General features: G+C 43.1%; 1 protein-coding gene across 1 annotated transcript; it reads right to left on the reverse strand.

The window, feature by feature from the left end:
• Window positions 1-1,385: 1,385 nt before the first annotated feature.
• flvcr1 (FLVCR heme transporter 1) lies at window positions 1,386-11,832 on the reverse strand. Its single transcript, XM_044107028.1, has 11 exons — window positions 10,665-11,832; window positions 8,023-8,095; window positions 6,533-6,604; window positions 5,900-6,040; window positions 4,866-4,933; window positions 4,620-4,723; window positions 4,367-4,477; window positions 3,617-3,722; window positions 3,280-3,391; window positions 3,142-3,209; window positions 1,386-2,287 (listed from the first exon to the last, which is right to left on the reverse strand). Exons 1-11 carry the CDS (start codon window positions 11,352-11,354, stop codon window positions 2,189-2,191), a joined length of 1,644 nt encoding a protein of 547 aa, XP_043962963.1. The 5' UTR covers window positions 11,355-11,832; the 3' UTR covers window positions 1,386-2,188.
• Window positions 11,833-13,414: the final 1,582 nt, after the last annotated feature.

The raw sequence follows: 13,414 nt of genomic DNA on the forward strand, positions 1-13,414 counted from the left end.
TTTCAGGAAAGTTGAGTTGACTGTCCAGGAGTGACCCAAGGCATTTAATATTAGCCACAGTTTCAACAGGTTGGCCATTGACAAAAACTGGAATCACTTTCAGGTTTTGTTTATCTCATTTAATTAGCTCTACTTCCTTAAGAAAATGAAAAAAATATGGTGTTTTATAAGATAATTCATCTTTTACGGTGCCAGTAATGCCGAAATTATTAGTAAATAATAAAGCCTATGGTATTCTAATTTCGTAATGTAATTAGATTAGTTGTGCTACCACCCCCACGCCACTAGAGGCAGTAGCAGAGTCGAAAAAATGCGACTAAGGAGCAGATTTAGAAATTCACAGAAATCTACAGAATTAGTTAAAAACTGTGAGCTGCGCTGAAGTAAATAAAAGAGAGAAGTTTAAATACATGCTGAGAGTGAAACTCCTTCCTAAAGATGAAGATATATCACAGATTTCAAAAGAAAATAATAACGGGAGACCGCGGATAGTATATGAAATAGCGCCCCCTTCACTTCCGGAGTGCAATGGTCCCATTTCTGAATAAGGTATGGAACTGACAGCGGTCCGTCCCGCCCCTTCCGGTTTGCTTTATTGAGGTCCTTCTTGATTATTCCAACAACAGGACGAGCAATTAAAGTAGTGAGAAATAATGAAAAGATTTTCATTTTTAAGGGGCAATAAAACCCAAACATGCCCTTAACTCCCTTCAAAAAGAGAGAAAAATGTTTAGAAAACTGGAAGGACCTGCAAAGGTGTTTGTACTGTGACCCAAAGGTGAGTTCGGTTCTGCTGGCCTCGAGTTTGAGCTCAAAACCTAAAAATTTCCATGAAAATTCTTGTCTTGGAAATGTCCAGAATTAGCTAAAATGACTTCATATGAGCTATCGCTAACATGTAGCTAAAGCTGATGTACTCCATTCAGTTTGTAAGATTTAAATTTTAAATCACAATTAAATATAATGCTAATTTATATAAAATGCTACCGTTAGCCTGTGGGGTACCTCTAACATACTGAGTAACATCGACTTCAGTATGTTAGTTTAGCTTTAAAATCTAAATTACACACAAAGCCAACGTTAGCATAATAATGTTAGCATGAGTGCTACCACTAGCTATGTATTAGCTTACATTAGCTAAATGTTTAGGTTAGCTAAATGCTGTTAACTTTGAGTGCTTTGAGGAGAAATAGCAGCAGTGATCAGAACAGAGAACCGATTCTCTACTAAATAAAAGTTATGAAAAATCCAGCAAATCCTGAAAAAGTTTCAGGAGTTTTCAAAACAGGAAGTTCACAAACTTTTCCACGCCACGGCCTCCCGAAGAGCATTGACCTCTGACCTTTTTAGTAAACTCACAAAGATACAAAACATGTAAAGAAACATAAACTTTTAGAATGTTTTTATTCAACAGTTATTACATTTATTTAGCATAAATGCTAACTCATAACATCTGATTTTAATTGGCCATGATATATTATATCTTATATTATGACTTTTTTTTTTACCACATAAAACAATATTTCATAATAATCACATCAAATTTATTTTATTCCCAAAGTTCTCATGATTTTTGGGCCTTTTGTCAGAAACTTTTCCCTTTCTTGCTTTTAGGAAAAATGAATTTGATCAGAAAATCATAATCAGATTAACATTTATATAAATTATCTTAACTTATATTTCATTAAAAAACATGATTGAATACTAGATACATTTAAAATTAAAACATTTCCGGGATTTAAATTTTTCAATGTTAGCATTTTTTTTTCTGAGGCCCCACAGCGCCCCCCACAGGCTCCACAGAGAAAACACAGCTATGGAAAACAGGAAGTTGTGCTTTTCTGTGCACTGCTCCCCCTGGTTCTGTTCGGTCCAGACCGGTTTGTGCTGCAGAACTCTAAGGAGTCTGTCATGATTCAGTCCAAATGTATCCAACCAGAACCGGGACCAACTGAGACATGGTCCAGGTCCAGGTCCAGGTTCTGGTTCTGTTCCTGTCCAATCATCATGGTTCTGGTTGGACCAGGAGCAGCTCCCTCCTGGATCTGTTCGGAGAAGCAGTAGGAGATCCAGTTTGGGTTCTGAAACTCCAGACACAGCGACCCGACTCGGAGCGTTGCTGTGACCATTGAAGACTGTTTCTGAATCTAAGTAACAACCTGGACCCGACTGGGCTTGGTTCTGGTTCTCACAGAGACGTTTCCCTGGAGACGCCGAGCGAAGGCTCCAGCTGGACACCGTTGGCTTGATGTCCAGCTGGATGGTCGCCATGGTGATCGGTGGGATGCTGCGGAGGGAAGGACAGGATTAATGTGAAGTTCTGGTTCCTGCAGTTCTCAGCGCCGCCACCAGATGGCAGCAGATCAAACAATTCATCTAGAATCAACCCAGTTTCAAGGCTTTAATTCAGGAAGAAAAGCATCTTTTAGGTCAAATTAGACATATATGGTAACTAAAGGTAACATAGTTACTGACTGTGCTATCAAATGGCATTTTGTGGCTGGAGATCACATAATACCGGCCCTTTAAGGAATCCAGTTAGACACAAGGGAATTTACGGTGGGAAGAAGCAGCAGGCAGCAGCTGATTGGTCAGTAGAGGACAGTCTGCATGGTGGACGCCGTCCCGTCCCAGCAACAGGCTGGACAGTTAAAGTTCACGTCCAGATTTACAGAGCGAGACGCTTTTCACCGCGTTCAGACAAAAGATTTACAGGACAGACATGAGGAGGCGACGCTTTCAAGGTCGCTCACACTGAGGGCGACTGGACAGGAAGTACAGCAAGCTAATCTGTTAGCTAATGCTAATGAGCCAGAAATCCACAGGTTCAGTTCCGAGGCTGAAGTTTCAACGTTGTGGAAACAGAAATGTTTTTATAATGCAGCAGCCATTTTAGCTAACATCTGAGAAACACAATAAAAATATAAACAGTTTAATTTTTATTTCAATAAAATCTGTTTTGCTGTCGTTTCTGTCTACTCTGCAAAGTTTATTAATCAAACTGGGTTCATGTTGGGGTTTATGTTCATCTTGTGAATGAATATAAATATCCCTGCATAAAATAAAGCAGCTCAGCTCTTCAGATGAACCTGCCCCTCCCAACATGGCCGCTGCTCTGACGCGTCTGGAGGAAACACTCACCGCCTGCAGGGCTTTGCCCTCCGTCGCCATGTTGACGTTGTGTCGTTTCAGCTCTGACTTTATTAAAGCTGAAAATAAAAACAACAAGTCAGAGCACCGCGGCCTCTGATGACATCATCAGTGATGGACCCGGCCTACCGGTCAGAATCACACCCAGCAGGATCCAGGCGGACAGGAAGACGTTCCCAGCCAGCGGATCGAAGGCCGTGGTCAGCCGGCCCTGAATCAGAGTGAAGATGATGCCGAAGATCTGCAGGAGCAACGAGACACAAGAACGGCAACGATAAATATCTCTGGACAATAAATCATAAACGGTACTGCTGCTGTTTTTACACCATTTTCAAGTAATATGATGGTAATAATGCAAGACCAATAAATGTAAATTCTAATGAACATTTAACACTGAAACTGGAAAACATTTGAAGCATCCAGAGTAAGAGACGGATCGGAGGACAGAGTCCTGTCGTCATGGTACCTGTGCGAAAGCGTTGAGCAGCCCTGACGACGTCCCCTCAGACTCGGGGTAGGTGATCTCCACGCCGAACTCGAAGCCCAGAGGAAGGTAGCCGGTCATGAAGAACCTAACAAGAGAAGAAGAAGAAAGTCGTCTTCACTGCTCAGATCCATGATTCATTTTATTGCACAATGAGGAACAATGTTTCCTTCAGTTGTTATAAAACTTTACTTCCTGATTTAACGTCTTGAAATTGGGTCTCCGTCTCTTTAAACTCTTCCATGCAGTCATCCTAACCTGGCTCTTCCTTTAACCCTTTAACGTTTCTACCAGCTTGGCTCTATAATTGTGTTTGCTAATTGCTGCTGGCTAGTCTGAAGGAGCTGAGTGGGGGAGGAGCTGCACCTCGAAGGCGGGGCTACGTCCACTCAGGCGTTTTAGACAACTGAATGGTTGCCATGGAGATGAAAGGATTTCTCAAGTCAAGCAACAGTCTAGGATTTTTTTTCATGAGGGAAAAACATTAAAACACGATATAAAGATAAAAAGCTGATTTTATGCGACACTGGCCCTTTAAAAGCTGCAAACATCTGGCGCTCTGGGAAGCCCTTCATTGTGATGTCACTATGACATCATCACTTGTTTCTGTTGACATGTAAATATCTGTGTAAACGCCATCAGCAAGAGTGTTTACACCGGAAACAACTTCCTGTTTCCAGTCTGTTTGTTGGACCAGAAAGGTCAGAGGTCAGAGGAACCGCCCCTTCATACCCGAGGACTCCAGCTGTGAAGAAGACCAGGTAGATGTTGTTCAGGTCCAAGGTGAAGGTGAAGACCAGCATCCCCACGAAGGACAGCAGGTAGACAACGAGAGTGGTTACCCTGGCAACGGAGGACAGGAGCTATTAAGGATGGATGGATGAAGTGTTGGATGGATGAAGTGTTGGATAGATGGATGAAGTGTTGGATGGATGAAGTGTTGGATGGATGAAGTGTTGGATGGATGAAGTGTTGGATGGCCTACTTGTAGGTTTTGGTGTGGTCCAGCCAAAGGCCACAGAGGATGGACCCGACCATCCCGGCCAGAACCAGAGTCAGTCCGATCCGCCCCGTGTTCAGCTCCTGACCCTGAGGAACAGAGAGAGGAAGGTTCTGAGAGGTTCTGGACCGACCCAGAGGGGTTCTACTGGGTTCCATCAGGTTCTGCTGGGTTTAGCCTTGCGTTGTTCTGCGTGCTGCTGATGTAACCGTGGCGATCGTCGGTGTTTACCTGGAAGTAATGGAGGATGATCTGGTTGAGCAGCGTGGAGACGGAGTAGAAGGATCCGGTCAGGATGCCTGCAGACGGCAGCGAGAACGTCAGAGTCCAGCTGTCCTGCTGCGCCGCTAGCTACAACACTAGCTAGCCGTAAATATTAGCTCTGCTGAGGCTAAAGTGCTATACTGACTCTGCATTTAACAGAAGCTAATTTTTTGCTAAGCACTTTAGCGTTTTTGCTAACTTTTGAAACATTTAGCACACCTAGCTTCCCCTAAATTAATTTTTTGATGTAAAATCTAAAGCACTAATTTTCTTGGTTGTTTTTGAAAATTTCAGTTGAATAAAGTTTGACATCTGGGTTGAGGTTTAGTTTATATTCATGCTCTTATTTTGAAGTGGATAAAGACTGTTTACACTTTTCCCCCTCAAAAATGTATTTAAGACAAAAACACAAAGAATCTAAGACATAAATACCAAACCTAAGGGAAGTGTAGAACATTATGATGTCAACATTAAATTGGTGCAACAGGTTGCAGTCTTTGAACTGCAGATATAATTTCAATTGAAATGAGCAATTTAGCATTAGCTTCAACTAAATGTCATGTTGGTGTAAAGCTTTGACATTAGCTTCTACTAAACAAAATGTTACTATAACATTTATCTTTAGTTTGAGCTAAATACCATGTTGGTTTATTACTTTAGCATTAGCTGAGCTAATGTTATGGTTAGAGCTTTAGGGTTAGCGTAGCTAGCCTTTTAGCTAGCAGTGCCCACTTCCATCTCTTTAAACTGAAAAGCAGAAGTTTTGGTTGTGGGAAACATGTGACTCTGCCTGCAGCTTTAAAAAATAATCCTTTTTTATCTGGACTGGAAATATCTCAGTTATTGGAATTAATGTCAAACACACCTGCAGTTTTTAGTGATTAATCCCTGATGTTTGCCAGATGGGATTAGTTTGACTGTTTTAAGCATCTGAGGTTAATCCCTGCAGGTCAGAACAATCGCAGAAACAGAAGAAGTGAGAGAGGGATTCTCCTCCTAACCGTAGGTGATGAGCAGCAGAACGAAGGCTTTGTTCTTGATCAGGTTGATGATGGACTGTTTGTAGGAGTAATCGTCCAGCGGGACGCCCGGTAACACGGCCTGCGCCTGGCTGGGTGGCAGAGGCGGTTTGTCTTTCATCACTGCAGGACAGACAGAAAAGAAACACGGGTCAGATTTCTGTTCAAAAAGCCATTCAGGTGAAGTGAAGTTCCTCCATGTCAGATAAAACCCACAGAACGTCAAAACACTCTACGTATTTAAGTGGCTGGAGTTGCATTGATCTTTTTCTAACTAATAAGAATCTGAAAAGTGTGGTGTACATTTGAATCTGAGTCAGAACTCTGAAGAACCGCATTGGCTGCAGATCCAGGAGATCTCTGGATCTGATGGCTTTCCTTTAACCAGTCGTAGTTGGCATGACTTTGCATGCTGTTAGCATAGCATGTTTTGCATATTGTTAGCATGCTGCTACTTAAAGTGACCCTCCAGCCTTCATCACTTCATCACTCTGACACAAAATCCAAACACAGGAAGCTTTCAGACAGAATGTGAGCTAACGGGGGTCAGGCTAAGTGCTAATGTGGGTAGAAATATGAAGTTGTGTGTGTGTGTGTGTGTGTGTGTGTGTGTACCTATGACGGTGAGAACGAAGAGGCCAGTGGAAACAGCAGCTGTCCCATAAAACATGATGCTGATGTTGCGACCTGAGGGACAGAAAATCACCTTTAGCTGCTTCCAGAAACCGTCCAATGAGAAGCAGCTAATGGTTGCCAAGGAAACACAGGAAGTGAACATGTGATGGAAAATAATTCAAGCAAATTATGAAATGAGAAAAACATGTTTCACATTTGTAACGTGAAACATGTTACAAAGGTTCTGAGTCAGTCTCATTTCCATGACAACTACTTGGGACGCCCCGATCAGGTTTTTGCTGCCGAATCCGATCATCCATGAGGCCGATCACCGATCATCACGATCATCACCAATCATCACCAATCATCACTAATCACTGCCGATCACCTGGCTGTAAATTTTTCGCTTTAGGTAAAAATGATACTGAGTGATCTGGAAAAATGATCTGGCAATAAATTCACCTAATTTAGACATAAACATGCAAAATACTTACAGGTACAAAACAGCAGCTATTCAGTCAAAAGGACTGAAAAACAACACAATCAGCAAAATAATATTTAACAGCTAAACTGTTAAATATTAAATGATACGAGTCAAATAAATCTGCTTATATCAAATAATGTCAAGAAAAAAAGGAAACATTCATTCAAAGTTAAAAGCATCAAAATAAACAAACCTGAGTTACTGAATCAAAACTTCCTGACAGCCTGGATGGTTCTGATTGGCTAGTTGATCAATACTGGTTCTGATTGGCTACTTGATCAATACTGGTTCTGATTGGCTACTTGATCAATACTGGTTCTGATTGGCTACTTGATCAATACTGGTTCTGATTGGCTGTTTGTTTGTGTTTCAGTTCCTGCTGCAGCTCTCAGCAGCTGCTCGCTGTCAGAGTTCACTGTCTGGAGGTTCAGCGGCTCCGTCTGTGAAATATCTCCACCAGTAGCACCGGTCCAACAGAACCGGCGTCTCGCTCCGCAGCTCCAAGACTTGAATTATTGTTGGGTTGTTTGTTCAGCTTTCTGACCGTGTTGGTACCAGCGCTGCTCTACCTGCTGTCTGGACCCGGATGTCTTTAGTTCCTGCCTTGAGCCTCCATGCAGCCAAATCCATCAAGTGTTTGTTTTTTAAATGTCCTATTAGATTCATTGTGACGTGCTTCACCATCGAGGTCATTTCCTGTTGCAACACACAAACGTCTCCGTTCACTGTGAGCGTTAAAGCTCCTCAGTTCAGAGTTTGATGCTGCACAGCCAGAAGGAAGCAGGAGAGCAGCTGCAGGCTGAGAAGAGATACAGGTGATCGGCAACTAGAGACACTGATCGATCACCGATCAGACGCTTTTTCACAGAGATCGGCCGATTATAATCGGTGGCAGATCGATCGGCACATATATATAGTAAGTACACAGTAAAACCTGCTTTCACGTCATTTCCTCCCACATCTTAAAAGCACCCAGTCCAGATCCGGTTCTGGTTTTTCGGGTCACCTGTTCGCTCCAGGTCCTCCGGTGTGTTTGGTACCAGAACTGGAGGCAGGAGGAAGCCGATGGCCGTCCCCAGCTACAACACACAGATTAAAACACTCAGATAAATGAGGAAACCTTTTCTTATCCGGTAAAAAAATATGCTGAATATCTCAGAGTTGGTTAATTAAAGTGTTATAACAAAAAGCAGAATCTGTTGTGGGAAAATGAAGGACTCCCACCAAAAAACACAGGATGCAGGAACTGAACCTAAATGTTGTTTTTTTAAAAATCAAAGTATTAAAAAATCCTTCTAGAACCAGATTATTGCAGCTCTTGATCTATAAGGATGTCTGGAGATTCTGAACATTTACTGAAATGTTTGAATTTATTTTCCAGGGTCAATGATTAACCAACATTACTGTAAACCACAGGAGCTGGAACAGGGGGGCCAGGGGCCATTGGCCCCCCGCTTTACGGCCCTGGCTGTCGCTGGTCCACCAGACAGACAATCTGTTTCTATGCAGACAGAGAAAACCTTTCCACACAAGCGCAGCTCCAGGTTGGGTTGGGATCAGGAACCGGTCTGCAGGGCCGGCCCAAGGCATAAGCAAACTAAGCAGCTGCTTAGGGCCCCAAAGCCACTAAGAGGCCCCTCAGTGGAGCTAATTATTTTTTCTTTCTTGTAATAACTTCTATTTATAATATCAAAAACACACAATTTCAGTACGAAGTGATTTGTTTTTACAATAATATAAATATTTGACAATGTGTGTAGAAATTATTGTTTTAAGGATAAAAACAAAAAATAAATACATTTCTCCTGGGCCGGCCTGACACCTGAAAAAGGCTCAACTCTGACTGGGTTCCTGTCTAAACCAAATCTCCCTAAAATGAAATGACAATTCTGTATTTGTGTCACATTTGGTCCAAATGCCGTATTTATAGAACCGTGGAGACGTTCGGGTCGCAGGGAAAAATCATCCGCTGTCCGTTTACGGTCCGGACCAAAAGCCCACAGCAGATTCATTTTGCTCAGGTTGAATCATTTTTGTTGTTTCGTCCAAAAGCCAATCGGCCAGCAGTGACCATCCAGACTTATGGCTACTGATGGTTTTCAGGTCGCTGTTGAAATTTATTTTTAATAATAATAATAACAAGATTAAACTTTAAGCACATTAAAGTTGAATCTTTTTCATTTTGTTTTTTAGATATTGTCAGCAGTCTGGCTGGTTATCTGTCCCACTGCTGCTGCGCCGGAACGTCACCATGAACTGGAACCAGTTTGTCCTGCTGCTCTGAACTGGTACTGATGGAGAATATTTGCTTCTATTTTAAATCTTCCAAATATTTGACCAGTGGTGATTTTTGTCACATCGATCCACCGTCGACATTATCCAGGTATTCTGCACTTGCAATGAATCGGTTTGCACAGCCTGGCGCCTGCAGCTGGACGCAGTGCGCTGACCTTCAGATTTTTCTTTAAGTAAAAAAGAAAAGATTATTTTTTGGATTTGTTTTATTATCTAATCCTCTTTAAAATTGCGGAGGAAAAAATAGTTTTGTGTCAAAACATGGCAGCTCATGTCTGTGTGCTACATGGATCACTGCAGGACAAATTACGACCAATCCAGAGTTGATTGACAGCGGCCATCATGTCGACTGAACAAGTGCGCGCGCCTGACTTTTAAAATGACGCAACACCCGATGCCCCGCCCACCTCTTGCTGTAAACGTGCCAGAATTTACCAGCTAGTTATTTTTTACTAATGACAACAAATATCTCACTAAAACGAAAGAAAAGATTATAAAAGTTGCGATGAAGTTGGTTATTAAAAATTAAGAAATATAATACAAAACAATAAATACTAAACAAAGGAAACTACATTTATAAGAAATTAAGATTTGTTCTTATTTAAATGGGAATGATCAAAGTGTGCCTTAATAAAACCAGTGAAGCTGTTTTAGATAATATAAACATCCCATGGAAAGACCACAGTGAAGCAAAACTACAAGAAATATGAACAGTTTGTATTTTTTTTAAAAACCCACAACTCCTCTAAAGGCAGTTTTAGCTTCACCTAGAATAACTCTAATAAAACATCTTTTGCTGCCAGTAATTCATTGGTTAATTGGAAAATGAATCCCAGCCCGGCGCTGTTCTAAAGGAATCCAGTTACTGCATTTTATCCAATACATTTTTTATTTTCTCATTTCAAAATGCACAGTGGCGCAGTTGGTAGAGCTGTTGCCTTGCAGCAAGAAGGTCCTGGGTTCGATTCCCGGCCCGGGGTCTTTCTGCATGGAGTTTGCATGTTCTCCCTGTGCATGGTGGGTTCTCTCCGGGTTCTCTGGTTTCCTCCCACAGTCCAAAAACATGAATGTCAGGTTAACTTTCTCTAAATTCTCCCTAGGTGTGAATGGTTGTGTGTCCTGTGTGTCTCTGTGACAGACTGACGCCCACAGCAGATTCATTTTGCTCAGGTTTTGGCCATTTGGCCATTAAGCCCAGGGTGACCCCGTAACACTGGAACCAGCAACCCTCCCGACCCCATTAGGGATGAAGGGTGTTCAGAAAATGGATGGATTTCAAAATGTACAGGAAGAGCCCCGGGAGTTTAAACCGACTCGTTAACAACGTGCTGTGGCTGCGCGCGCATCGCTCACCTGGTTCCCCAGCACGGCGGTGGCGCACGCGGTGGAAACCTCCCGCGGTCCGAACCACACCGAGGCGATGCGGGACGGCAGGCCGAGGATGAAGACCTGCGCCACGGAGCAGATGACCTGCGCCGTCACGGTGACCCCGAACCTGTCGGGGCTGACGCTGGCGCACTTGAGCCAGGCGCCTGCGCAGTTGAGTCCGGCGCCCAGCAGGGCCGTGAGCCGCAGACCGCGGCGGTCCAGCAGCCAGGTGGCCGGGAAGATGAGCGGGATGTAGGCCACCATGTAGACCATGGAGAGCCAGTCCACCTTGTCGCTGGTGACGCCGTAGTATCTGGTGAACACGTTGGTGATGATGCTGTAGTGGATCCACTGGAAGGCGTTCACCAGGGAGTACAGGCTGAACACGGCCAGAACCCCGAACCGCCGCCAATACAGCCTGGTTTCTGGCGCCCTCCCTCCCGCCTCTCCTCCACCGGCGCCGGGCAGCATCGCCGCTCTCTCATCCGGCGGGACCTCCAGCTCCTCCGGGTCCCGGTGCCGGTCTGGCCCACCACATGCCGAGTCGGAGCAGGAGTCGGTGTCGGCTGGCCGCCGTGCGCTCTCCGATTGCGGACTCTTCCTGACCACCGTGATGTAGTCAGGTGCGCCGGTGTCCGCGCGCAGATGCTCCTGCACGAGCTCTCCCGCCACCATGGCGCTCACGCTTGAAGAGTTGGAAGCGGAAGCGACATAAAAACAGAAAACAGTTGTTTCCTCATCAGAAGACGCTCCGTTCTGCCGGAATGGATGATTAAAATCCCTCCGCTGCGGGGTCTAGTCCGCCGCCAGCATCCCGGCATGCAGCCCCCGGTTCAGCCGGTAACACCCGCCCGGCCTTCCGATGCCGAGCAGCCAATGGCAGAGCGGCTCCTGCATCCGGTCAAATACCCGCCGACGCTGCTGAAGCAACAGACAGAGGCGGTGTGAAGTCCTGCGGGGCCCAGGGCAGAATAAGATGGGGGGCAAATGGGGGACAAAACATTTATAAATGAAGTTCATAAATACTTTTCAAAAATAAAGGGATCCATATTTTATCAGTTGGAATCAAGAATTCACAAAACACTAAAGTTATACTAAAATATTTCCCTCTATTTATTTAAAGATAAATTTATTTAAAGATAAATAGAGGGGCGTGCTCCGGTGGCGTAGAGGGTAGCGCGCCCCACGGTTGGAGGCCCCCAGTCCTCGACGCGGCCGTCGCGGGTTCGATTCCTGGACCCGATGACATTTGCCGCATGTCTCCCCCCCTCTCCTTCCTCCTTTCCTGTCAGCCTACTGTGGTATAAGGGACACTAGAGCCCACAAAATGGACCCCCTGGTGGGGAAAAAAAAAGATAAAGAGTCAAATAATTACACCTATTTTTAAATTAATTTATTTAATAAAATGTGATTAGTGCACATTGTTTAATCAGACATATATTTATATCATGATATATTTAATTTTGACTCCACAAAAGCTTGTTGCAATAATCAATAAATCAATTAATTGTATAACAAATTATAACTTATTGTTTTTCTCATTCCAAAAACTGAATGATGAAAGTCTTCAGTCTGATGTTTTGGTCTCAACATAGACTTCATAATTCATTTTATTTGTTATTTCTGTTTTATCTTTTATTACTTGGGATATTTAAAATGTCTTCCAGTTCCAGTGTTAAATGTTCATTAGAGTTCAAAGTTTATTGGTCTTGAACTAATATGACATTAACATATTAGTTCAAAATCATCTAAAAAAATAATATTACTGTTTATTGCAATAACCTCTGGGACAATTTATTGTCTAATATAATTTCAACTTGTTGGTAAATGAGACCAAAACCAACAGTTTCCTCCTACTTGTAAGAAATTATTGCAAATTTAAGTTTAGCTTAACAAATAAAATCAGCTCTTAAGAATTGGTTGTGTTGTCCTTTCAGAATAAAGCTCCCAGATCCAGAAAACTTTACATCTTCTAAATTCATCTTGTTTAGACCAAGATGATGACAAAGGGATTTTGCTGTGATAGCTCCAATTAGCCCTCCCATATGTTCAGCCCCATCATCTGCTCTAATCCTAATCCCAGAGTGACCTGCAGGGTTCCTGCTCCACGCCGCGTTCACCTGCTGCACCTGAACACTAATCTAAGACACAAACTTACTTCATTCAGCGATGGTAGAAATGTATGATCTCACATTTCTTGCCCACGTGGATTACACAACGAACGTATTTACTTTCTAAATTCCTCAAAATAAATTTGTCTTAAAAATATTTTGCAGTCATCAGCATCAGTACATGGAACAGCTGACTCTCATTGTAAACATTGTCAACAAAAACTACAAGAAGAATCAGCCGAGTGTTGCTCATGAGCCACTGGTCTATTTGGTCATGTGGGAACCATTTGGGCAGGCAAAATAAAACACGGCTGTCATATTTACACTAAAAACAAACGAGCTGCCTTCTGACGTCTTGCTGGACCAGTTTGGACAGAACCACAGAATCCTTCTTCATGTTCAGAAGGATGTTTGCTTTGTCTCTGGTTTTAATCCAGTTAAACAGGCAGGCTCAGCCTTGCTCATTTTAAATGATAAGTTACTCCTGTCAGACATTTATCACTGAAAGCAATAGAATTTAAAAACAAAAACTACAAACAGCATTAATAAGGTGGGTGAGGAATGAGTTGCTTTGAGGTCCGTTCTTTACCTATCATACACTGAAAAAAGGAAACAGGTGATCCA

Source organism: Gambusia affinis, linkage group LG22 (genome assembly GCF_019740435.1).
Source record: "Gambusia affinis linkage group LG22, SWU_Gaff_1.0, whole genome shotgun sequence".
In the NCBI taxonomy this organism is placed as follows: Eukaryota; Metazoa; Chordata; class Actinopteri; order Cyprinodontiformes; family Poeciliidae; genus Gambusia; species Gambusia affinis.